Below are 25,555 nucleotides of genomic sequence, written 5' to 3'. Positions count from 1 at the left end.
ACTGGGAGCAGACTGCCTTTGCAGTTCGCAGCACTTTTCAGCGCAGCGAGTCCTGAGGGAGAGAAACGCTGGGAAAACTCCTGCAAGCTCCAGCACACCAGGAGTTAAAGCAGCTCCAGAAATCCTGCAAGAATTGCCGAAACACACCCAAAAGTGGCTATGAAAGCCGCCAGTGTGTCCTTCAGGTCCAAAACTTCTTAAAGATTCATCAGGCCGCGGCAGATGATGCTGTTAATTCAGAATAATGTACTTCCAAACAATAGGAATCACAGGTATGACCTGTTGCTCTGCATGCGCGGAGAAAATGTGCTCAGCTCAGTGGGAATGAAGAACGCAGAGTTTGGCCCTCAGTTATAACAAGAATATCACATCCCGTTTGGGGCTGAAGCACGATATTCTGTTCTAAAGTTATCCTACATATGTAATGATTTTTATTTTTATTTTTTAATTATAGACTCTTAGAAAGAAACTAGGGGAAGCAAGTGGCATACTTTCCTACTTGTGTAAGTCAGAGGACTAGAGCAAATTAATGCTGGTGACATATTTGTGACAAGCTGGAAGGCACATACAACTAGAATAACACCATCTTTGCACACTGACCCATGTATTAACCTCTCAGAGCATGTCATGTTGCAGTCTTTTCCTGAATACTGCCCACCTCTTGCACAGAAGGTCCTTGAACCTGCCAGGCACAAGGTCTGGGAGCCTGTCTGAATGAGGATCTCTGTACTGGGAACACCATTAGTACGCAAACAAACCAAAAATAATGGAGAGGGATAAAATCTCATTTAAAAGCATAAAAGAAGGGTTTCATTTTAATCTCATTCTACTTTCACATTTCCAAAACAACATTGGCTTTGATTTTGCTACTCCAGATGTACACTGATAGAAATGGGAGAAGGATCAGACTCCCTGCTTCTTTTCAGAATAATAATGGCTGCTCTGAAAACTAAATTTTTTGCCACACAGGTATTTCGCACTGGTTCCTCATCACAAGTGTTCAGGAAGAATGATTAAAAATATTAAATTACATGAAAACAAACAACTACAGGTTCCCTAAAATGACCTCACATATATAAAATGGGGAAATATCTTGGCAAAGCAGAAGCTACTGCTGCTGGAGAGTGGTCAAATTTTGTCATTTTCCTTCTGGAGTACGGCTTTAAAAGAACGTGTTTTAGTGCACAGATGTTGTACGCTGTCTTTTAAAATCTGCACAGGCTAATTTTGGTACCTAGAGATATCATTACACAAACTTTGCTCTTTTTTTTTTTTTTTTTTTTTTTTTCCCTCTACACACAGAAAAGTCAAAAATCTCCATCATCAAAATCTGTACGAACATTAACAGGGACTTATATCACCCTCAGATTTCAAAAGCTGAGTTCTGCTATACTCTGACACCACACATACGCCTGTGTTTGATACATGAGTTGACTTTTTTTCAGTCCAGGAACAAGATGTGTCCTCTTATAATGCAGAATGATATGTGCAACAACAGCTTTATATAAATTAATTCACTTAGGGCAATATAACGTTTTATTTATTTACATTAACTACAGATGGAGAGCATACACTTCATTTAAGCCTCGAATTACCATGTTTCGAGGGGAGGGGAAGGAACAGGAACAAACAAACAAAGTTCCATAAAGCCCATGATATAAGCATATTAATTCTCAGCTGTAGCACAGAAAGAGCATTACCTTTTATTTCTCCAAAGTTCCCTGATCCCATGGCAAGAAGCTTGTCTTTCCAGTCCTTTGATAGTAGCTTTTCAATACTGGGAGTTTCTGAGTGAAGGGGGGAAAAAAAATGTAAGCAAATCAACATGACTGTCTCCACAATAGAACTCATTAAAAGTCTATCTGCTAAAAATAAGGCCAACCCTATTCTGGGCCCCAGTTCGTAATGACTTCATCAACAAACTGATAAGAGGGGAGGAAAAAAAAAAAAAAAAAAAAAAGAACGTGTTTTGTCACCTGCTGTTTCAAAACCATTAGCTTTTTCCTCTTGTGGAACAAAGCCATGGTAATTCCGTATGACAATGGGCACATATAAACCTGCAGTTCATTGTTTTTCAATTTGGTGAACAAGTTGCTGCTTATAATGGATGCCTGTCAATTTCTGGGTGTTAGTCTGCAGTCAAAAAATAATTATGTTGATAAAATGCAGAGTAAAAAGAGAGAGAGGGAGAGAGACAGAGAGGGAGAGAGAGAGAGAAGCAAAGAATTAGCTCCTAAATCTGCTACGTGTAATTATATCCCTCTGAGTGTTTACAATTACATCCACTTTATAATGTGTGTTTAAACATCGCGTGGTGGTAAGCATACTGTGGAAAGATTTTCCAGTAACACGCACATTATAAATAATAATAAAAAGTCGGGTATGAAAAAACCTTTAAACGATTGCAAAATCCAGAGGGAGAAAAGGCACTGCTTAGAATGGAAACCCATTATTTGCTCATTTCAGATTCTATCACTTCCTTTAAAAATAAAATAAAATAAAATAAAATAAAATAAAATATATTCGTTCGGTATTTTCAGCAGAAATGCAGCGAGGGTGTGGATAGGTCTGATATTTATGTCTATAACTCTTGTATTCTGACCTCTTTTTGTGTAGAATTTTAATGCATAAGTAAATATAAATGCTAATAAAATTCAGAGAACATTAAACTCAATTCCAAACAATGTAATTGTATATTCTTGTCAGCATTTATATGGGTACACAATTACAATAGCTTTCAATCCCACGATTAGCACTGCATTCAGTTAGAAAATGGAGTGTACTAAAAGATAAGTGTCCCAGTATGCGCCATCTAAATAACAATACCCACACTTATTATCTGGATCTAAGACATATACTGCTATTCTCCACATTCGTGTTTATGTGTATTTGTATTTGTTCAGGCATTTGTTTACCCCCTACCAGGAGCATAAAGGGAGTACATGTTAACTTATCAAAGGGACCGTCTGGCCTAGAGACCATACAATTATTAGCAACTGGTTAATTTTCCCCACAGTAAAAACCATTACGAGGAGCCTTCATTATCTCGTTTGGCTAATCCTGCCGACTTTCTTGAAGCCCCAACTCCGAGCTCTTCCGAAGAGGCGCTTCGAGACCCCGAGGGGAGGTTTCCAGCTCCCCCCTCTGCGCTCCGCGCCCGCGGCCCTTCGCCTTTTTTTTTTTTTTTTTTTTTCCGCTTTATTTCCCGAATTTCTCCTCCACGAAGCCTCGGTGGCGGGAGGCGGCGAGGAGCCCCGGCTTCCCCTCGGCACCCGCCGCCACCGCCCGCAGCCCTACGCGCTCGGGCTCGCTTGGGGCGAGCGCCCGTGCCTCTGGACGCGGCTCTGTGGGTCAAACAAGGCAGGAATGCGGCTACGGAACCCCCCCTGCGGGCACCACCTCGCACTTTTCAGCCTGTTGTCAGCGAAGCCCGTGACAAAGCCGTTCCCCAGCGGCTCGACAAAACGTGCGCGGAGCCCGGCGGGGCCTGGCCCGGCCGGGGCCGTCCCCGCAATCGGCGGCGAGGAGGCGAAGAGCGAGGGCCGGGCAGCGGCGAGGAGGTGCTCCGAGCTGATGCTCCGAGCTGCGGGAGGCTGCGGGCTGCCTGGAAATGCAACGGCCCCGCGCCTGGAACAGGGCGCGCTCACCTCGGCGGCGTCGCCCCTGCTGAAGGGCTACGCGTTAACTTCTAAATATTAGACGGATTGCCTTTTCTTTCGGAAAAAAAAAAAAAAAAAAAAAACGCGTAATCGTGTTTAATTAATGTATTAACTTAGTTTCGAGCCCCTCTTGGTTTGAACCGCGGTTTTCACTTCAGCACAATGTTGATACAGAACCAGCAAATAATTGTCCTGCTAATACTTGAAAAGAACTTTAATTCTTAAAGACAATAGCTTCCCCGCCTCTCTAGCTTCACAGAGCTGAAGAGCTGTATTAAATAACAGCTTGTTTAATTCTACTATACACCGTGTTAACATATTGTACTTGCATAAAACATGCTATTCACACACTCAACCTATCACATTTCAGTAACTGCTTGTGAAATACATTATGCACCATATCTTGGAAACAAACATTTACTATGTCATTTATGAACCCCGTTAAAATAAATAAATAAATAAATAGATAAATAAAAATTGAAATTTATACATCTTAAATAAAAATAACTGCTTAAAAGGTTACGACTGTACAGCTTTCACAAATTACACAGAAACAAACCGAGCTTTTGTTCAGCTTTTTTCAGGCTTCTTTGGGAAGATGATGCGCACAAATTAAGAAAAGAAACACTGTACCTTGCTTGCGAAGCACTCCTCAAGATTCATTAGAAAGTCAATAAAACTTTTAAGGCCTGCACGTTCACTGTGCAGTTTGAAATTGGAAAAGGTGGTCTGCACACAAGAACTGTTGCTATTCCTAGTCCCTTCTCTAGCACTCGTTTTCCTCTTGGATTTAACAAAATGATTTCACCACATCTGAGTTACAGTGGTATGGATTTTGGACATGCATCAGGACAACTATGTATTATTACAATCTGTATTTGCATTCCAAACAGCTACAGACGACATGCTCTGCCATTCTGCGTATCACAACTGTTCTCAACTCCTCCTAATTCCATCTTTGAGCGGAGCCCAGGATTAGCCCCACTTCTCCCCCTATCCCCACTTGAGCTAAGGAGACCCTCCATTACCTATTTGCAGCATGAGTCCTATGGCACGCAGTAAAACAGTTCCCTGTTTATCCACAGCACAGTATGAATAAATCTACAAAAAGAGTTGTTCGCGGGTAGTTTGTGAGCAGTAATTCATTAATGTTTGGGAAATATTTTAGTTCCAGAAAGACTATGTAAAGTGGTAAGTGTAATTATAAAAGAGGATTACGCCAAAGAGGGCACCAAAGAGAAAGACTGAGATGGAAAGAATAACAGGAGTCATTAAGAAAATGCTGGCGAAGAGGAGACTGACTGGATTAATACAGATACAAACGAATCCACAGAAGTGATTTGTGCTGTCTCTATTCAGCACGTTTATCAGTCATTAGCTCTTTACTGGAGATATTTATGGCTCATCTTGCTTCTCTTGTTTTGCCCTTGCCTGTGTGAATTGCATGTGCTTCCTTGCGCTGCTGCATGTGGCAGGAACCCCTGAAGAATAGCCCTCTGAGGAGAGAGAGCTGGACATCACTGTGACCGCGCATGGCCTCACCGCTCCTGCCCATGCCAAGCGCTCTCGGGGCTGACTCCCTGCCCCATGAAACCTGAAGTCTGATTCCAGAAGCTGGTGATTCTCACTTGGGCCTTTTCTGGGAAGCTGAGTAGTCCCCCATTAACTGCTCCCATTTGCACGTACACGTGCACGTGTGTGTTTGTACATATTGGGCATGCATATAGATGCTGAAATGCTTCAACAGTACTGAAAAGCAAACCATCTGAGTAAATTAGCATACAGTCCTTTTTTAATCTAACTTTTTGGATGTTAACAAGCATACCATTGTCCTTCTCCTTCTATATTTGACCTTTACACATGCCTTCATTCACTTATTTGCTTAAAAGACAAAGTTTTCACATTAAGGAAGGAACAGTTTGTTTCCAGGAAGTGGCCTGCGCTACAAAGCTGTAGTAAGAGTCACTGTTTTTAGCACTGTCTGGTAGACATGTGTTTAATTTAGTCTACTTCCAGAAGTTGCATTATTTTTTTCAGGCATTGAAACTCCCCTTTGGGAGTGACTTAATCAGTTCAGTCACATGTACCCAAACCTGCCTGCCAAACCAGGCCCACAGCGCTACCTTCCCTTCAGGCCTAACCCCTCTGGTAGTTCTCTTCAATCCACCCTCCAGGGTCAGTCTTGGAAATCTACTTATAAAAGCTAAGGATAGTCTTCACTGCCAAATCCTTCCCTATTGCCTCTTTCTGCTCTTGCTGAGTATTTACTAAAAGGAAAACTCCAGTCTTTCAGTCTCACACAGCTGCCTGCTTCCAGAGAAAGGCAAGTCATTTCATCATGCTGTAACAGAGTACAAGATGGGGGCTGTTCACATGAGGCACTTCCAGAAGAACCATATTTGAGGAGGAGAGAAGGCAGCAAAGCTCTGGTATTATAAAGAAGAGACAACTACTACTGAAGGGAAGGAGGCTGACATAAGTCAACCACAAGTTAGAGGAACATTCCGAGTACTGGAGCCTCCTGCTTGAATGGTGTCTGAGCTCAGCTGCTCTCCCAAGGAGGTGCCCCAAGTGCTCCCTCCTCCATAACTACTGTGAACAGTTCTTGTCCTGCGATGAAAGAGAAAGACTCCTTAGAACAAAGTAAAAGAAAGATGTTTGGCCTCAACACAGATGATGACATGATCTGCAGCAGGGTGGAGAGAAGCCAGGAGTTGCTCAATACCCAGCCAGACCACCAGACATTTCCTGCCAACACATGTCATTCCTAGAGGAAGGAGTATTTGGTCGGCATAAATGATCATGAATAAACTTTAGCATTGGCTGATATACCCTTTACTTCTGGCAAGCACTTTCCTTTATATTATGAAAGAGCTGGCAAATACCCTCCCATCCATTATTCACCCTTTTCTTCTGCTATGGTCATAAATATGTTACACCTGTTGGCCTCAGCCTCAGTTCCACCCACCATTTCTACAACCCTCACCTATCGATGCACCATCCCTCTGGCATTTTGTTCTGCACCACAATGAAACTCTGTTTTAAATCGGGAAACACGATTAAGGGCAGATTTCCACTCTTCCTTTAAAAGAATAGACAAGCACATGCAGACACAAAATTCCTGTTTTTATGCACCCTTTTCAGTATGAAGGTCTTACCTATACAAAATAATAAACAATATTCATAGCAAAGAAAATTAAACATCATTGTGAAGAAATAGTTGGTATCAGCAGGTTACATAGACATACAGCATCTGCATACACATATGGTTCTCCATCAACAGAATCATGCTTTTTAGGGAACTACTTGCAGCTAGGCAAGACACTATGAATCATGAGCAGGCACAACACAGAATCTATTTAAATTTGGAAATCAAAAACCACACAACATACATTTTTCTCTTGCCTTCCAGGAAGCACCACAATTTCTTACTGATCTAAAAGCATTTTGAACTTTTGGAGAATACAATAGGAAACACCTCTATAAATGTAAATATTGTTCAAATGTATGACTTTGATGCCACAACAGGAAAACAGTCTGACTGTAAAAATGAAACAACAACAACAACAACAACAAAAAAACACAAAACCAACAAACCAAACCAAAACAACAACAAAAATTCACCTCAGGTCTAGTAAGCAAAAAATGTGTTGCTAGATAAAATACTAGCTGAAGCTTCAATGACTAGACAGAAAGAAATATGCTGTTGGTTTCTTTGTTCATACACACAAAATGCTTTTTGGTCTGTGGACACAAATTCAGAGAGTTGAATGAAATATTCAACTTTTGATGAGATATTATGAAGCTACGGTGCTTTGGCCAGCACATCATAGTACGACTCTTACTACACCACTCCATCACAACCACTGTGCAGAAAACAGCTGGGCTACACATGTCCATGGGTGGCTTCCAAACCTACTAAAAGCTCCCTTTGCTGGCAAGGATAGCCAGCCTTCCTGCTCTCAGAGTCTCAAGTCCCACCCCAGCCACGTTAGTTCCATAGCATTTTATCTCAGAGGACAAAATCAACTTCTCCGTCCACAGGTGACCACAGTCACCTGCAGAGCACAATGACATCAGGTTACCACGGTATTCTTGTTGCACATACTTGAATGTTTTCCTGTATGCTTAATAATACCAGAGTTGTTTTCAAGTTGCTGGATCTCTTTTGTAATATCCATCATGCTGCATTAATGAAGTATACACTATATGAATGGTAAGACATTTTTATTGTGATTTTTTGGCACAAGGGTACTGCTTCTTATGCTAAAGAAAAGTAATTGACATTGCCAGAAAAGGTTCCATAGCACAACAAATAAATTATTCAATATTTTAAACCAAAATCAGTAATCTGTGAATGCCACTAAAAGCATGATTTTACTCTATCCACAAATATACAAGCAGTTGTTTTTTCCAACTGCTCACTGATACATACTGCCAGTCCTACCAGAAAGTTACCTAAAAACACAAGTACATTTGTTTGGAAGGAAAGAGTTAGAGTAATCTTCAGATACACTATACTACCAGTTGTTGAACGAATTATCCCTTTGCATGTAAGCGAGGAGCCAACACACCACAGCACAAGGAAGGAACACATGGCTAAGCAGGACAGGGGGAGGGCACAGGGACTTCTTAAGCTAGATTTGTGGCCAAAACCAGCATCTCGTTCAACTACAACCTCAGGAACAGTCAGGCTATTGTCTGAAATTTTTATAGTTTCCATCACCTGAATGCACTGGCAGTTGTATTGTTAACTGTGTGCTTTTCAGGCTGTCTCATTTCAACAAATGGTCACCTCACTCATTCACTTTGGGAGCAGTGCCATGCTCTAGATATGACATAAAACACAAAGAAACCAAGTTTGTCATGTAATATCAACTACCAGCCCTTCAGTCTCCTAGCATCAGAGTCTACATTCATTCTGGAGCTACTTAGGCAGTAGTTAAGATTTTCTCAGCTTCCATCCTCCTTATTGGTAGAAAGCTTTGTGACAGAGTTTGCTTTTAGAATGTGAAAAATTCAAGTAATTCTAAAAATCAAGTTGCTATAGACTCCTTTGGGGTGACAATGGTTATGTCAATGACACACTAAGCCCTTCTGGGGCTGCATACCTGACAAAAACACTTCTTTCATTAACAGGCTGTTGAGTCAGGGAACAAGCATGCATCTCCACTATCAACTCAAAACAACAAGGAATCCCAGCTCATTCAGTCCCTGCTACTTCCAGGCACACTAACTTCTAGAGTACGTACCTCATCGCCTTGCATACACCTTAGTGTCAACAGATCCTCTCAAGGCTACCAAGTGTACCTTCATTACCCCCTCCACAATGATAATCTGCGTTTGCAAGCTGCTGTATGATAACAGCCACCTGTGCCATTATTGTTGGAGTGGCATTTGTATTTGTGTGCCTGCACTGCTGGGCAGTGGTGTGCTTCACACACACCTCCAAGAACTTCGCCTTCCACACCAAGCCTGGAGCTGCTGATGATCATTTCAGGTTTGAATGGAGATGTGTCTGCATTACGGGATACTCATAAAACCACCACAGCTTAATTATTCTGCATAAACACTGAAACAGAGTAGTTTGTAGTCAGTATGCTGTCACCCTCTACCAAAATCCTTGTCCTTGCAAAGACAATAGTAGGATATCTCCAGTCCTCACAGTAGAGAATTCATTCAGCCTCTGCCTTCCTAGTCCTGCAGCAGAGCAACTGCATCCCCCAGAGCAGGGCCCATCGAGGCGCTGCAAATGGTACTAGATACTATGCACAGCACAATGTCTCTTTTGTCGACGAGATTTGTTGGGACTCAGTGCTTTGGATTCCCAAAGGCATTCAGGAGCATAAATCTCATTCTGGAAAGGAATTAGGCTCCTGACTGTCTTTGGAGATCCAGGCCAGTGAGGTGGCCGAAAGAGCTGATCGTGAACACATCCTGCCAACTGCGGCATTTCACTGGCAGAACTTTTGCTTGGAACATCCTCTGCAGCATACATGATCTTTAGAATGATCCCAGCTCCCCGCTACCACCATCTTCTTCACCCCTAATTAAATTAACAGACAAGTAGGAAGCAAGTTATTTAACATTACCAAACTTACAAATAAATAAATAAAAGCCCCCCCACACACTTTCCTAACATACAAAAATAAATAAATAAATAAATCAGAGTAACTCACATTCAAACATCTGAACAGCAACATTTTCCTTTTTCATTGATGTTACAATTACACCAGTGGGAATCCTTAGGAAAAGAAGGGCAACAGTAAAATAAAATAAAAATATTCTCCTATGGGTGAAAAAAGATAATTTTGCCTTAATATGTGTCTTTAAACTTTCTAGCACTTCTTTAATTCCAGGCATCTCTAAATGAAAGACGGAATTGATTTTTGCAGGAGTGGTCCACCCAGCAAAAAACCTGTGTCAGTTGACAGAAGGAGGCACTATACCAAGCCTGAACTTCACTGAAATTCTGAAACCACAAAGATGTTTTAATATTTCCAGAAACTATTTCAAGAGTAACAACATAAAAAAAGAGACATCTGGAATTAAATGCCATTAACTTTCATGTTAGTTTTATTTTTCTGTCTCACTTAGACAGAGATACTCCATTGAAATTCATATTCCCCTGAAATATATTTTTGTATTAGACTACCAACAGAGTCAGTTTCTAATTAAAGAGCCATAATATATTGTTAGTATTAACAGAGGGCAGTGGTTTTTGTCTGCTATATTTTTACATCTTCCACACATTCCAAATGAACAAGAAAGCTTAAAAAAAAGTGTTCACTGAGATGACTATACATCAACTTTTTACAGGTATTTACAGTTATCATTAAAGATGTTCTAGTTTATCCTTTGACAGAAATCTCTTCTCTTCTCTTCACATAAAACTCTCAACCCTCCCAACACTAACACAAAACCTCAAGGTAGTCAAAAAGCGTATCATCTAAATAATCATAAAACGTAAATTGAGAACTACAGTGCTTGGCTAGAATTTCCAGGAAATCCTTCTGAAGTTCAACCACTCCACTGCAAATACTGAATGAAATTCAACAGCAACAGTGTCACACTGCTGCACAGTTACTATAGCATTTTTTACCTGAAAATCTCAAAGTGACTTTTTAAAAGTGGAAAAAAATGCAGCCTGAAGTGCTTGTTATTTCCCCCAAAATGACAAAAGCAAGGGCTATAAGTGATGAAGCTGAGGAGACCATTTTCTAAATAGCCTTTCAGCCACAGCCATTATTTCCTACCACCGAAACATATGCAACTTTGGCCCCTAGATTATCAACTGTAAAGGGAGCTGTTGGTATTTGGGGCTTATTACTTCTGGGTCTTTCTTACATGTCACCTTTATTCTGACAAAGAAGAGCTTTATTTGCCAACACAAGAGAGCAATAATAAAAATGATCCTTGTGGGTCCCTTCCAACTCGCAATATTCTATGAAAAATAAAACTGAAATGAGTGATCTGATCAAAAAGCTACAACTTCTGCAGTTGAGACTTGGTTTGGGGCTTTTTTGTTGTTGTTTACTGTAACTGCTCTCATGTACAAACAGCATGCACAGATCAGGCCCTGTTGCCTGGCCTTCCTGGAGGCTTTTGGCTCCTGCTCGTGCTGAGCCTTGCCGCCAGCCCCTGGGGAAGTCTTCTGCTCCAGGGCAAAGAGGCTGGAGAGCAGGGGACGGAGGAGGCCTCACCTCTGAACCTAAGTCGTGAAATGTCCTCCTGCAGCTGCACTGACATACATGTTAGTGAACTAATCACTGGTTTCCACCCTCCTCCCCCCACCTCTTTTTTTCTGTTGTTTTTTTCCCCCCCTTTTTTTTTGACAGCTGTCTTCCTATCTTCCCAACAGGTGCTATTAGGCCCTGAACAATGGCTAAGGCTTTTAAGCCACTGCTGTTGACAAGTGAAAGGGAACAACAAATGGCTCAGTAGTGCTCTTCTCCCTGGGTCACTCAACCAATGGTAATAGTTATTATTTTTATTTATTAGCTCTGCGGCACTGTCCTCCGTTGTACCTCCCCCAACCTCCCTTTTCCGTGACAGCAAGGAGCTTTTTAACTTTTAATAAAAATGGGTGAGCGCTTAGCTCCTGAGCTAGCTCTTTCCGTAAAGTGCACAGCTAATGAATGTTGTCCATTTAGACCTGGATAATTTATGATGTCAGCGGAGTGGAGGTGGGGAGGGGTGAATCGAGATATGACCATTAGTTAAACGGCAAGAAGTGACAGAGAGAGTAAGGGGATGCACACATTGGACTCAGGAAGAGCTCACCCCACACCCCAAGTATTTGTTTTTGTAGGATAAGTACAAGGCTAGGCAATAAATAAGACATTCCCTCTTTTCAGGTTAACACATTTTTTCTTCACCGTTCTTAGCATTTCACCAACCGTATTATAATTCTCTTCAGAGAACAATGGCATATAGAAGAAAAGTTAATTTTCTCTTAAACGAAAGTGACCCATTTAAACACAGCACTTGGACCTTTTGTTACTAGGAGAAAAAAAAATGCCAAAATGTCTTCTCATCCTAATAACGAATAAACATATACTTACTAGCTGACATGACTCATTAGTAAACTTTCTGTAACAGATAATCTTTGCGAAATGCAAACCTTGCACTACCTATGTACAAGAAAAACAGGAAATATAAAGGCAAATCAGGCAACTCCATGTCCAAACATAATCAGTAAAAGAGCAAGTAAGTCACCTGAAGCACAAATATGCTTGAAAATTGAAAATACAATGCTGAAAAACATCAAAATATTGACATACAGAGCTGATAGGTTTAGAGTCACATGTTATTGATCAAACCAAGGTAAAAGCATATGCAACTTCTTATCATCTGGACCTATTTATTTAAATTATAAGTTGACATAATTCTGCAGTGAAAAGGCTATAGTCATCAGATTGGCTGTGTACTTCCTAGAGTAAATGCGGACTATTTTAATTTGAACCTAATGATAATACTGAAAGAACCATAAAATATTCATTTGGCATTTTAATAGAACCATTGAAAGGATTAAAAAAAAATTAAAATAGAAAACTGAAATGGATAACCCCAAAAAACAACCAAGAAAACAGTAGGCTCAGATTTCTGTTCTCTTAAAAAATATGACAGACTGTTTTACCACTGGAAGTGAGAATTAAAGCACATACGCCTGATGCTAAACAACTACACATCCTCAACTCTTCTTGCACAACATATGTGAAAACAAAATCTCAATCATTGATTGCCAGATGCCAGAAAGATAAAACAATAATAATAATAATAATAAAATAATTTAAAAAAGTACGCTGTAAACTAGAGCTTCTGAAGTGCAGGTAGTTTCATTGTAAATCAGCATGCTCGTTGTGATATAAATGGACTTGCATGGAATCATTATGCCAAATTAAGTAGAAATTATTAAAGCTAATGTCATCTTTGGACTTGCTTAAAATAATCTTCCAAGATTTGCACACAGGCTTCTCCACCAAAGTACAGTATTCCATCTGCCTCGACAACTTGTTCTGTTTGTTCTCACTTGTCTCCATTCATGGATTTTTTGGACTCTGTTATTTTCACTGTAAATAGGGAGAGGAAATACATTGGGTTTCCTTTTGATCTAGCATTTTTCTTCCTGAGTTAGGGAATAACATCAAGATACATGGGTGATTCAACCATGTAACGGTTCTGACAGGTTATTCCCAAATAAGTGAAGAGAAATCAGAGAAACTCTATTATGCATAGCTCTCTAACATAATAGCTCTAGACAAGGGGAAAGGAAAGTCAGAAAGAAAGAGAGAAAAGTCAAAGAGGGAAAAAAAAAAAAAAAAAAAGATACTGAGAACAAGGAAAGAACAAGACTAAGAAAATGGACTCCCTTGTCAAAAACCAAAATGCCCTTATATTACACATTGCACTGAAGGAGCAGGAGAGTCAGTGCAATGCTACGGCCACTTGCTAAGACTACTGGAAATGGTCACAAACTCTGCCTTCCCCCACTGCCCAGCCATCCAAGAGTTAACTGCAGCAGTCTAGGCAAACATGAGAATGAAGAGGCAAAGAGCAGTAACATGAGCTTCTGCTGTCAGTAAAGACAATAAGATTTAGATTCAAGCATAAACTATGCCTTCAAATGATGTCCACCATTCTAAAGGGAAAAAACCTTAATTCTTTTTTGATCAGGGAAGAATCTTACGCATACCCTGCAGCTGAACATTTTCAGACTATTTCAGAAAACTTAAGACTACCTCCATCTACCTCAGGATGCTACAACGTCCTTTGTCTAGTTCCACAAGAAGGATATCTACATTCAGTACATTTTCATGAATTGCCATGGACCAGTAAGGTGGATACAGGGCAAGAAGAGAATACCTTCCCAAGAATTAAGGCCTTTCACTGTGCAGCTCTTTACACAGTGGTAACAATCAAGAGGCACTACATTAATCCTAGCACAAAGAATACAGGCCCCAGAAATACAGACAATGTCAGCATTTCCACTGGTGAAGGGAAATTACTTTAAAACAAGAAATAGCCCTTTCATCTCCATGTTGCAAACTGCATCTTCCACCTATAGTTAGCCTTTTCTCACTTTGTCCTTGTTGCCCTCGGAACCAATAATCATTCAAATAATGAGAGGTGTAGGTACACTCATCCTTACGTATTTCTCAAACTGTTTGAGACCTGCCCCTAGGTAGTGCTTGGGATGACTGAAACAACGTCTTTCTCATAAACAAAACCATTTTATTCTGCAATTCCAGAGCATTCGCCAGTATCGTTCCACAAGATCATTGAAGAGGAGGCTTAAAGTGAACTGAAGCAGGATGAAGAAGTTGTTCTGAAGAAGAAAGAACCATTTTGAAGGGACTACCTTTACTGCCACATCGGCAGTTCAGGATCACATTCACTCTTTGCTTCTGGGGTGTGAGGATGACAGACATCAGATTTCTGCTCTAAATAAGTGAAAGCTGCACTTTGTTTTAACATACAGAAATCTGGTACTGCTGATGTTTGTATCTGTATTCTCTTGTCTTTCTGCTTTCCATAGCTAGGAAGGAATCAAAGCATACTCTGAGAAGCTCTGACTGGCATAGAAGGCATCAAATCACCCAGGCTAACATGGGTCTTTATGAAGCTACATTTCAAACGCCTACATTTTCTCTCCCAAAACTCTGGTCTCTTATTCAAAAACCTCAGAAAGATCATACCTACCTATCCAAGAACAAACAAACAAAAAACCAACTTCCTTCTGACTATGATCACAAGCATTAATTAGGCTATAACCGAGTAAAGGCCAGGGGCACAGGAACCATAATGCATGGTGTGAAAATTAGTAAGACAAATCTTTATGAGGAGCTGGACTTATACTTAGGAATGTGATCTTGCAAGCCCTAAAACCAATTCTCCTGACAATAGAAGTTTGTGCTTTTTGGGAGTGATAGCTCCTTCAAATAAAGACAATCTGTAAATGAAGAGCATATTGGACCAAAGAATAGATCCGGGCAGCTCAACTGCTGGGATTCCTGAATCTACCTTCTCGTTTCTTTTTTCTTTGTGGGGTAACTTGGAGCTTTGATTCAAACAAACTCCAAGTCCCTAAGAAATTCAGCTAAATTTTGATGCTTGCAATGAAGTAACTTCACAGAACTGGTGTTCTGTGTGGAAAAAAAAAAAAAAAAGAATTTACGCTTAGCAACTGTACCTCAATTTTACCATTCACCCGTCTGAAATATGTTAATGAACTGTCTGAATGAGAGTATTATCAGACTGTTATACAGAATCATACCTTTTGTGATTTAATGTTGTGGCTAACGTTGACCTCTTACATGTGGTACCTACCTCTCTTGCCGACGCAGTGCTCAACAATATGCAGTTTACAAACAAATTTATTTCATATCTAGTAAGAGATGCTTCGAAAGAACCACACACAATTCTGCTTTTCTTTTTCAACCTTGAGATAAAAATGAACTATTTTCTTTTAAAACCTATCTCTCTCTGAAAGGGATGGTGAAGTCTTTGCACAAACATATATTAAATGTTTCTGTGGCTTGCAGGTATGAAAGAGAGTCATACCAAATATATGTGAATATGCCAAGCACAGAAAAGGACACAGAGTCAGTATCAAAAGTGGGGTGGGGAAACAGAGGGATGTGGGGCTCCTGTGGAGTGAGGCAAATGACAAGGGCAAATTCCCAGATTGCTTGAGAACAGGGGGTCTGGGAAGGTGGGGTGTGGAGGAATTGCAGAATGGTGTAACAGGGAATTTAATAGATCAGAAAGGGCTGAATAGGATAACAGGCCCATTGTTCAGAAAGTTCTCTTTTGTGATCAGGCTTTAAGAGAATGCCAGAGCAACAAATGACTTAATCCTGGGGGGATGCTATGGTATAAATGAAAGCCGTCTATACCTTGAAAGCCAATAGAATAAATTTCTGTATCGCATAACCACACTGATGACTGCAGCTTTCAGCAAAGTCTTAAGAGTTGCAATTGGCAAAAACCACACAATCATGCCCTCCCATCTCCCCCTTTCCCTCTTCAACAGCATTTTCCAATGTACTTGGGGTTGGTGGTGATGGTGGTGGAATAAGCCACATGAATGACAAATAGACATGGTCAAATGCCACGTAAAATACAATGGTTACAGGGAAGAACAGAAAAGAAAGGAAGAATTATTCTGTGCTGGCTTTCCTTCTTGCCTATGTTCTAACCACTAAACTAAACTTGGAGCCTCCCAGTTCTGTGAACACAACCATTAAGCACTACACCACCGATTTACGCAGCTTCCCGCTCCTTTGCTAAAGCAATGAAAGTGCCTTAATAGACCCTTGGTATAAAATAGAGGCTAACTTTCCAAGTCCCTCACAGAGCATCATACGTCTTTGGGAAACTTTCCCATTTGCTCATGTATTTTTTGAGCCCTGCTATAGCAGATGATGGAACCAAAGGGTCCCATCTAATTCTCATTGCATCAAAGAGAGTATCTTTCCAGTTATTTCAACACAACCTGAATCAGGACTACAGAAAGGCAGTCTAACTAAAAAAGTAAAGGTCACATTATAGGACATAATATAGAACATGTTATGCCTATCCTTGCAAGGATGAGAGGGTAAGTAGTGGAAAATGTAACAGTGACAAAAATGCCACAATCAGCTTTTGCTTTATATATAATAGAAGAACCAGGATTTTATTTATTATATGGCCAGGGGATTAAAGAAAATTTAAAATGACTGTTTTTCACAGAAAGGTATAAAAACCTATTTCTCAATCAACTAGAATATTTCTTCATGGAAACAAATTCTTATTTGAAAAAAAACAAAAAAACAAACAAAAAAAAACCAAACAACAAAACAACTTGATCTCATTATAGCTCATGCAGAGAAGTGAAATGGAGAAATGTAATGCAACAATCCCCAAATCAAACCTTTTCCAGATCTTTCTGAAATTTCGCCTCTAAATGTTCAAATGTTGGAAGCTAATGGCTTCTAAATTTGGCAACAGGAATTCTTCAGTTCTCAGAGAATCCTGTGAATGAATTTCAATTCTAAAAATTTGAACAAAAGAAATATTTGGCTTTCCAAGACTTCAGAGTTGAAGAGGTGTAGCTCAGCTGTGATTTGTCGTTTACTAGGTAGGCAGTGTGTTATACTTTTTTCCCCTCTTCCCTCTTCCATTTACCTTTCACTAGAGAGAAAAAAAAAAGGAGCACTGTAGGTGTGCATTGCTAGAGAGCTCTGCACAAAGTCTAGGCTTCTGCAAAGCCTTGATCTGAGCTTAATTGAAACACTTGTTTCCATATACATATTTCAGATACATTTTGGAAGTTTAAAACATGTAAAAGCAGCTATTACCACTTTGAACACATCTAACTTGGAGAAAATAAAGGAATAAAAAGTTTCCTCCATCCTATTTAAATCACATTTGGGTAGTTCTCTGTGGGGCTACTACAGAGTCCTTTAAGCCCACTAGTCTCTTAGCTATATTAAATTCATGAGGCATCTAAAGCATTCATTCGTCTACACCCTCTGTAGAGAGGGTGTAGACCTCCAGTCAGACACCTACAATTCACCAAATTGGAAACATTGACCTAAGGGAGACATCAGTGCATTATCCTTGCATACAATATTGCATTGTAATGTAAAACATAGATAATATTTGGGGGATTAAGAAGATGAGGTGCATGTTGAGTGGGTTTTGCAATGTCAATAGGGATAGGCTTCAATGGACTCAGTGCATTGGATGCCTGACCACTAAGCCATTCCAGCTTCACCACCAAGACACAATGCTGCATCTTTCATATAAACACCCAAAACACCCACATTCCAGGGTCCCCTACCACGACATGTTCCTGCTACCCCATACAATACTTCAATTAAGGCTGAGCTACATTAACTATAATTATAAAAAGTATATATTTATTTCTATAATGCCACTTTTCCTCCACAGTTACAACTCTGCTCTCAAAGCTGTGTTTATAATGAGATGGTGTGGTGTATTTTCCATTAAAAGCCTCGGCAGGAGTTTGTGCAGTTTTTCTCATGTATCGCAAGTTCAATACTCTTTCTGCATTTGCTTCACAATAACCAGTCCATTTCCAAGTGATTAATTTTCTATTCTAAAACAATGCATTCCTTTCCCCTCTCATTTCGCTTTTTTTTTTTTTTTCTTCCTTTCTTTTCTTACCAAAAGAAAAAAATTCTTTTTCAATGACATCATGGTATAAAATTTTCAAAGCAGGTTTTAGCGGGAGATATGCAGATTACTTTGAAAAGTTACCCTCATAAATAACAACAAAGTACTGAATTATCAAGGCTGTAACTCAGTCAAGAGGTGCTGTAACCATTTATATTATATGACCTCAGCAGAACCTCTTGATTGAATTGCAGCCTTTCATTAAATCGGGCACTCTGTATTATTTTCTCTGAACTAGAGTAAATCAGAATGGCAAAGAGATTAGCCCCCAAGCCCATCTCTTTGTGATCTACAGGAATATAATTTTTAACCATTACCTCGATGTTATTTCATAACTTTAAAAGATTGTGCATAATCAACAATTCCCTTCTCTCTGAGGTGATGTAGTTTGATGACGTGACAAAAATAATACCGTGTAACCTATGTGCATTAAAAAACTATAGTGGTTACAAAGGAACAAGATCCCACTGCTGAATGCTGAGAAAACTGGGGGGGGGGGAAGGGAAAAGAGAAGCTGTAGATTCATAGCACTGCAGATTGATTCACAAAAAGCTGGAAACCAGAAGGGACCATTAGCTCATCTAGGCTCATCTTCTATATATATTACTGAATATTCATTATTTCATCAACCAAAATCAAACCTTCTTCTGATTTATTTCTAACTACCATTTTACTAGAAGAGAAACAGCTGGTCTCTGAGTCAGGACATTCCATAAATATCTCCCTGCCTCTACGGGGAAGCTGTGCGCGTGGAGGGGATAGGGGTACTCGCAGCGCTCCCCCTGCTCATCTCCAGCTGGCTCACACAACACTGCCTCCATGGCACATGAAGCAACCTCCACACCAGCCGCACTCACACAAGCCGTGGTGGCAGCATCGGTGGTTTTGCACTTTTTTACGGTGCGGTTCCAGGTAGAAGTCCCCTGTGTGGCCACCGCAGCAGGCTGACAGGGACCCCTTCATCTGCACAGGCTTCCCAGAGGCGGGCAGGGGTGATTGCTGTGGAAGGTAGCAGGAGAGAGTCGTGCTGGATGCATGGCTTGTGCTATTTAAGACAGTCCCGCTTTCTCCACAGCTTGCATCATACGCTGGAGGAACATGGTGCTTCCCTTATCTAGCTTCAGCTTTTCACAGCACGCTTTGGTTTCCCTTATTGCTTGGACTTTGCCTCCTTTTCACAGCCCCTACATTTAACTCGGTATGAGAAAAGCTACAGTAAGTCCCTTTTCCTATTTTCTTATATTTGTGTAGCTGTTAGACATTTTGCAAAGGAGGGGAGTACCAGCCAGCCTTTTGCAACAAAAGGGCTACTGTCACTGCGCCAGTCCCAGACATGGTGGAAACCAGCCCACAGGAAAAGGCCTGGCTCCAGTGCTAGGCCCCGGCCGAGCACAGTCACTGCATTCACTCAAATTGGCAACAGGTCTCAGTGTTCCTGGCTTTGAGCTGTGAACAAGGGTCGGGATTGAATAACCAATTATACAACCGCTGACTGAGTTTATCCAAGGTTTGCAAACTGCTATAATAGCCCAGTATTCACTGGCTGTTTTATCCTTTTCCAGATATAGTGTCATATCTCCCCTTGTGCTCCATTTACATGTCACTTTATTACATACATCCATTAAAAAGGTTAATACAATGTCACAGTCAATGCCTAAATGTTGCCATTCAGTATCCTCGCCCTGCTCCCCAGAACATTTCATACAGGCTCCTTTCTGCCCCCCTCCCCGTCCCTCTGGCACACACGTGCACACACATGCACACACACTTCTCTGCTGCAAGTGAAATCCACTCGCCACTAAGAACACCCAGCAGCATGCATACAAAATGGTAGCTAAGGGCCAAAGGAATAAAAGCGGTGCGATCCCTCAAGTTGCCCATCACAGAGAACGTATTGTTCTGTTAGTGATGGGGATAACCTCTAAAACTGTCAAAGTACAGATAATTTCTTAAAATCATAGACACTGCTGAGACCCCCCTGAATCACCTGTCTCTCTTAAATCATTGTGGAAGTTTACTCGTTAAAAAAGTCTTTCAAATAGCTTCTCTTACCTTTGGATAAATGCTAAGCATACCAAAAATGGTTCATTTCTGACTTTTAATGCTTCCCAACTTAACCCCACCTATAACCCAGACGCGTAGGAGGTTGGAAAAGACTGAAAAAAAATAGAACCAAAATCCCCTACATCTTCCTGTGAATGACTGATGGAGATCTTGCTTAAAGCTTCTTTTGTAAAAGACTATTTTCTCAGATCAAATTGATCATCTCTGTATAGAAGTCTGTTTCTGAAAACAGCAAGAAAAGAAAATTACTTGAAATCTTCTGTGGGTTCACTTTTTGAGATAAAGGGATTCCTGTTATTTTTTTCATTTCTCTTCCCTACCAACCTATTAACACGAAGCAGTATGAGAAACAAAAGACAAACTTCTACCTTTTGATTTTATACTATATAGCATAGGAAAGCTGTTTGGTTCAGAGTGAAGGCATTTTATCAGTGGTCAGACTGCACCTCCAGGCACACAGTCTTCTGAAGGGCTGTACAAAAGCAGCATGAATGACTGCTGGTTACCTACACAATGATATCACCCAGAGAAAGGTACAACTTCTTAAGCTGAGCAGTATGGCAGGGGATCTCTGATAGTACCACAGTGAAGCTACATTTATTTCATGAATTACAATTTGATCCACGATCACAAAAGCTGATTTTCATTTGACAATATGGCCTTTTATTTTTTTTTTTCATACAGTTAGGGTAGTTCAGATAAAATACTTGACCCTGACACAGAAAAACTCGAGGATATTTTTTATTCTTACTTTCCTGGAACTTGAGACTTCGTCTTTTTGATCAGTAGACCAAAACAAAACAAAAAGAATCTATTTTTCTGGCACATCTGACCATGTAAGTCAAGGGACACATTTTAAAAAAGATTATAAATATATATGTAAATTCCACAAAAGTAAAGTATCACCATCAAGAAAGAGTGTACAAGGACATGAATATCATCTAAACATCACCTCATCATCATCATGTGAAATCTGACTGCAGTAATGGAACATGGAAGATCCCCAATATGTCCCACTTCAAAAGAACACGAATGATCCTATTCACCTACATACATGTAATACACTAGTCATGAGGGAACAAACTCATTCAGTCAAAAGGAAGTCATTCATCTGGGTAAGACTTTCAAAATGTTTTGGTTTGCTTTTTTTTTTTTTTTTTTTTAAGAGGTTTTAAATAACATATATTTCTCTTCTGACTAAGGGCTAAGACTCCTAACACCTGACACTTACACAGAACATTGAATCTGATGGCACCAAACTTGATGCATGGAGCTTAAATGACCTTATTTCCTTATTCCTCAGTCTGGGAAAAGTTAGGAATATGCGAAGCACTGAGATGCACCACTAGGTGAGAATGGTAAGGGACTGCAAGACAAAATTGTAGAGCACAGAAGAATATTTAGTATCCTCTTTCTGTGAACCTAACCACAGGCCTGCCATAGTAAATGGAGAGAAAGCCCAACTTCACATCATTTCTTTGACTCTCAATAAAAGATGAAAATCCTGAAGAAGGCTCTGTTACTCAATTTAGGATTTTCAACATGAAATTTATAGCCAAAAAACTATTTCCAATGAATCACTATCTAAAAGTCTGCATGTAAAGTTCTTCTATTCTTTTTTTTTTTTTAAATGTCATGCCTTTTGAAAGATGCACAATGCAACTGCCCACTTTTGCATCATAAAAGATCTGTAGGCACCACATTGTTCAGCTATCAGTAATAGACTCTTGATTGAGTTGGACTCTGAATGACACAGAGTAGCAGCAAATGATTAAAAAAAAAAAGAGACTGGAGAAAAACCCTCCCATCAATTTACTCCTAAACCAATTATCTGCAAGCTATGTACACCATGAAATTCTATTAGAAGCAAATTATAGTAGCACTGTTTATAAAAGCTATGGTAAATTGTTATCCAAAAACGTGAATTACTTCTGAACAGAAGAGAGGAATACAAGAATTCTTTTGGCAAGTGGAGGGGGGGTGGTATTTTTCCTTGTTTCCTTCTCTTGCCTAATTGTTGTAAAGAAAAAAAAAAAGAGGCTAAATTTTGTTACTACAGTTTCTTTCAACTTCATAACCTGACTTTTGTACTAATCTAACTAAGCCTGATGTAGGGAGCTTCAGAATTACTTAAGGAAGAACGACTCCAGTCACTTTGGAAAAGGACAATCTCTGGACCCTGACTTCTTTTTCCTGTTCATTCAAGCACAAAAAGGAGAAAATGGGTCTTGAATTTCTATGAACAAAAACAAAACAACAAAACAGGACATGACACACCTTGGCAGGTTTACAGGAGTTCACACAGAGAGGGATGTAAAACTGCGTCGTATTTGAAAAGACTTGCAATAAAGAAAGGACTAGCTTGAAAAGGATGTTATAAAAAATGTTCTTTTTGTTTTTCTTTCTTTTTTTTTTTTTTGTTTGTTTTTCTTTCAGGAAGTTTTGTAAGTGGAAATTTCCACTTATCATCCCTTTTTATTCAAAAATTAGTATCTTGCAGGTATCTGCAGCTCTGGCCACCACACAAGGCACTTCCGGATGTACTGTTCTCTAGGAGGACATACTACTTCATGAGAAATCCTGGCCTCAAGCATTACTTAGCAATGCTAGGGTCTCACACATCTAATGACGATAGTCTACGGCCCTACAAAGTATCCTGTGCTTCTATCCAAAGCAGCCTTTGCTTCTGGTTTTGGAGGAAACTGATAATTCTGAAAGATGGTGAGCCTCAAATAAAACCATCCTATTACTGATTTATGGAGCGGTGTTTCCATTCTTTTCCATTCTTGCAAACACTTTTGTTAAGTGTAACTGCAGAGAAAGTGTAACTTAGTACAATACTTACTAATACTTTTGTCTCAAACCTAAAAGAGACCCCTTGAACAATGAATACAAACTATTCAGATTTCAGGAATTTGAACACTAATCTACAAATGTTCCTAGTCCAGTCTGTCCCACAGCCCAGAGACCCTGAAACAATGGGAAACACAGTACTGAATAATCAAAGTACTTTGTTATTACATTATTATTTTTATTATTACTTATTAGTTTTACTTCCTTCTAAATTTAGACCAGTCAGTTTCCAACCTCCCCATCACTTTTCCTTCCAAAACTTATTTATTGTGATCACAGTAATAATTCTCAACAATAAAAAAGTGAGATATTTCTAACTATTCAATCCTTGACAGGAAAAAAAAAAAAAAAAAAAAAAAGAATAAAGAAGAGTTTGATTTTCTGACTCCTTGAAATGGATTCTTAGGGGAACTAAATAAATTGTAATATTAGAAAAAGTTGTATCTTATGGAAATCATTTTTATGGTCACTCTGGAGTTATCCTATTTATAATTTGTGCTTTTTGGTATTCATGCTACTTCCCTGCCCTCTTCAAAAGAGAACTACAAAGAAGCAAATGTTAGGGAATTTTTTCCCCATCAGTTCTGATAGCTAGATGCCCTAATGCATGACAGCACACTTTTATTTCTATTACAGTTCACTTCTTAGCCTAGTGTTTGCAAAAAGTAGCCAGCTTTAAGGCAGGTTCAATAATTCAATTCAATAATTGGTCATTCCAGGATCATATTATTATTATATTCCAGAATCAGAATGCTACCGCTTTCATCAATCTTTGTTTAAAAGAACCAAAGATACGAATTTCCACCTCTTCAATTTTGAGACTACAATGTGCTGAATTGCCAGTGGTGGTAGATAGATTCTGTTTCAAACACATATTTATCTGTGCTAGCTGCAAATGATAGGGCTGCACCACAGTAAAGATTCACTTGTTTCATGTTCCTAATCTTCTGTTGAATATTCCTTCATAACTTGACTATAAAGGGCTGGCTTTGTTTGAATTTCACTTGTGATGTCACATAGATTTAAGAACATCCTTAAATATACTGAATATACTGAATACAAGAAAATCTTTGAAAAACATTTTTTTTTTTTTCTCTGAACATGCAATAGGTATAATGAAACAGCCAGGAACAGTGAAACTTAGAGAAATATAACTTAAAACCTATCAGATTACTAACATTTTGACCCCCCTCGGTCATATTCAAGTTTCATTTCATTTTCAAATTATTTTCCCTTTACAAGAAACATAAACATACGTCTCTTTGATTTTTCCAACCCCGACTTAGAAACTGTTTTAACCTTGCTCTGTTTAAGTGTTAACTGACTAATAGCTCTGCAGCTGTGGAAGAAAACATCTCTCATCTCCCCCATGGTCCAGCACCTTCCATTTATGGCTAGAATGATTTCATTATTTTTTACCACTGCTGGCTGCCATATTTTTCCCCGAGCTCTCTCCCCGGCCCACTGCTAGCTGCTCTAAACCTTCAGAAGGATTTGGGAAGCTGTCCCTCCGAGCACCACTGAGCAAGAGCCAATCACCAAGGAAAGGGAAGCCTTCTTACCTAAACAAACCATTATCGGCTCATCTCATGTCTTTGTACTCTTTTTTTTGCTATTACCTCATGGGATTAACTTTTATCTCTAATCTCTGCTCTGGCCAACTGTCAGGGAGCCTAAGCTGCCTGTCTTTTAATCTGTGTGTAATAATACTGCTGTTACTAACAGATAACTGTGAAACAACATGGAAGGAAGGAAAGCACACAAACACACAAGGGCTGATTGTTAAAAACTGCTGTGCTAGCTCCTACCTGAAAGGAGAGAAAGATCACACATGATGTCCACATTGCATTCCCTTCCATTTCTCTCTCGTGTTTTGTTTTTCAATCCAAACGCCATTGAAGTGCTTTAACTTAGGGAATCTGTTGTCATTAACCACTTTTATCTGCTGTTCAACTTGAACTGGCCAGGTTTTTCCAGGACTCTCAGAAAATCCTCACATACTTGTATCTTTCCATTAAATAAACAGAAAAAAAAAAAAAAAAAAAAAAAAAAAAAAAAAGGATGGGGAGCATGACAGAAAATAAAATAGGAAAAAGAAAATTACTGATCCCACTGTAAAGGGAGATGGCCAAGGCTTCAAAACAGTCAATATTTTCAACTCGCCTTGAAATAAATAAACCTCTTACTGGGTGGCATGTTTACCAGGCAGTCGGCCCTTACTTTACTTGAAGTTAAATTTTTTAAAGCTCCCCCCAATACTACATTACACCAAGTTTGGTAAAACAAGGTTAAGCCTG

General features: G+C 39.6%; 1 protein-coding gene across 9 annotated transcripts in view; it reads right to left on the bottom strand.

Annotated features, from left to right (window-relative positions):
• The window catches only part of SOX5 (SRY-box transcription factor 5), a 292,593-nt gene that overhangs the window by 160,630 nt on the left and 106,408 nt on the right, over positions 1–25,555 (bottom strand). For 7 of the 9 annotated variants that reach the window (XM_082761276.1, XM_082761277.1, XM_082761279.1 and 4 more), the window contains exon 4: positions 1,701–1,787. The exons of the other annotated variants lie outside the window; for them this stretch is intronic. In XM_082761276.1, the coding sequence (XP_082617402.1) occupies positions 1,701–1,787 (87 nt within the window). The remainder of the gene's footprint in view (positions 1–1,700; positions 1,788–25,555) is intronic. 9 annotated transcript variants of the gene reach the window in all.

The sequence above is a fragment of the Aythya marila genome, assembly GCF_965140915.1.
Source record: "Aythya marila genome assembly, chromosome: 1".
NCBI lineage: Eukaryota > Metazoa > Chordata > Aves > Anseriformes > Anatidae > Aythya > Aythya marila.
The sequence above is the reverse complement of the archived record's forward strand: the minus strand, read 5'-3'. Positions and strand labels throughout refer to the sequence as shown.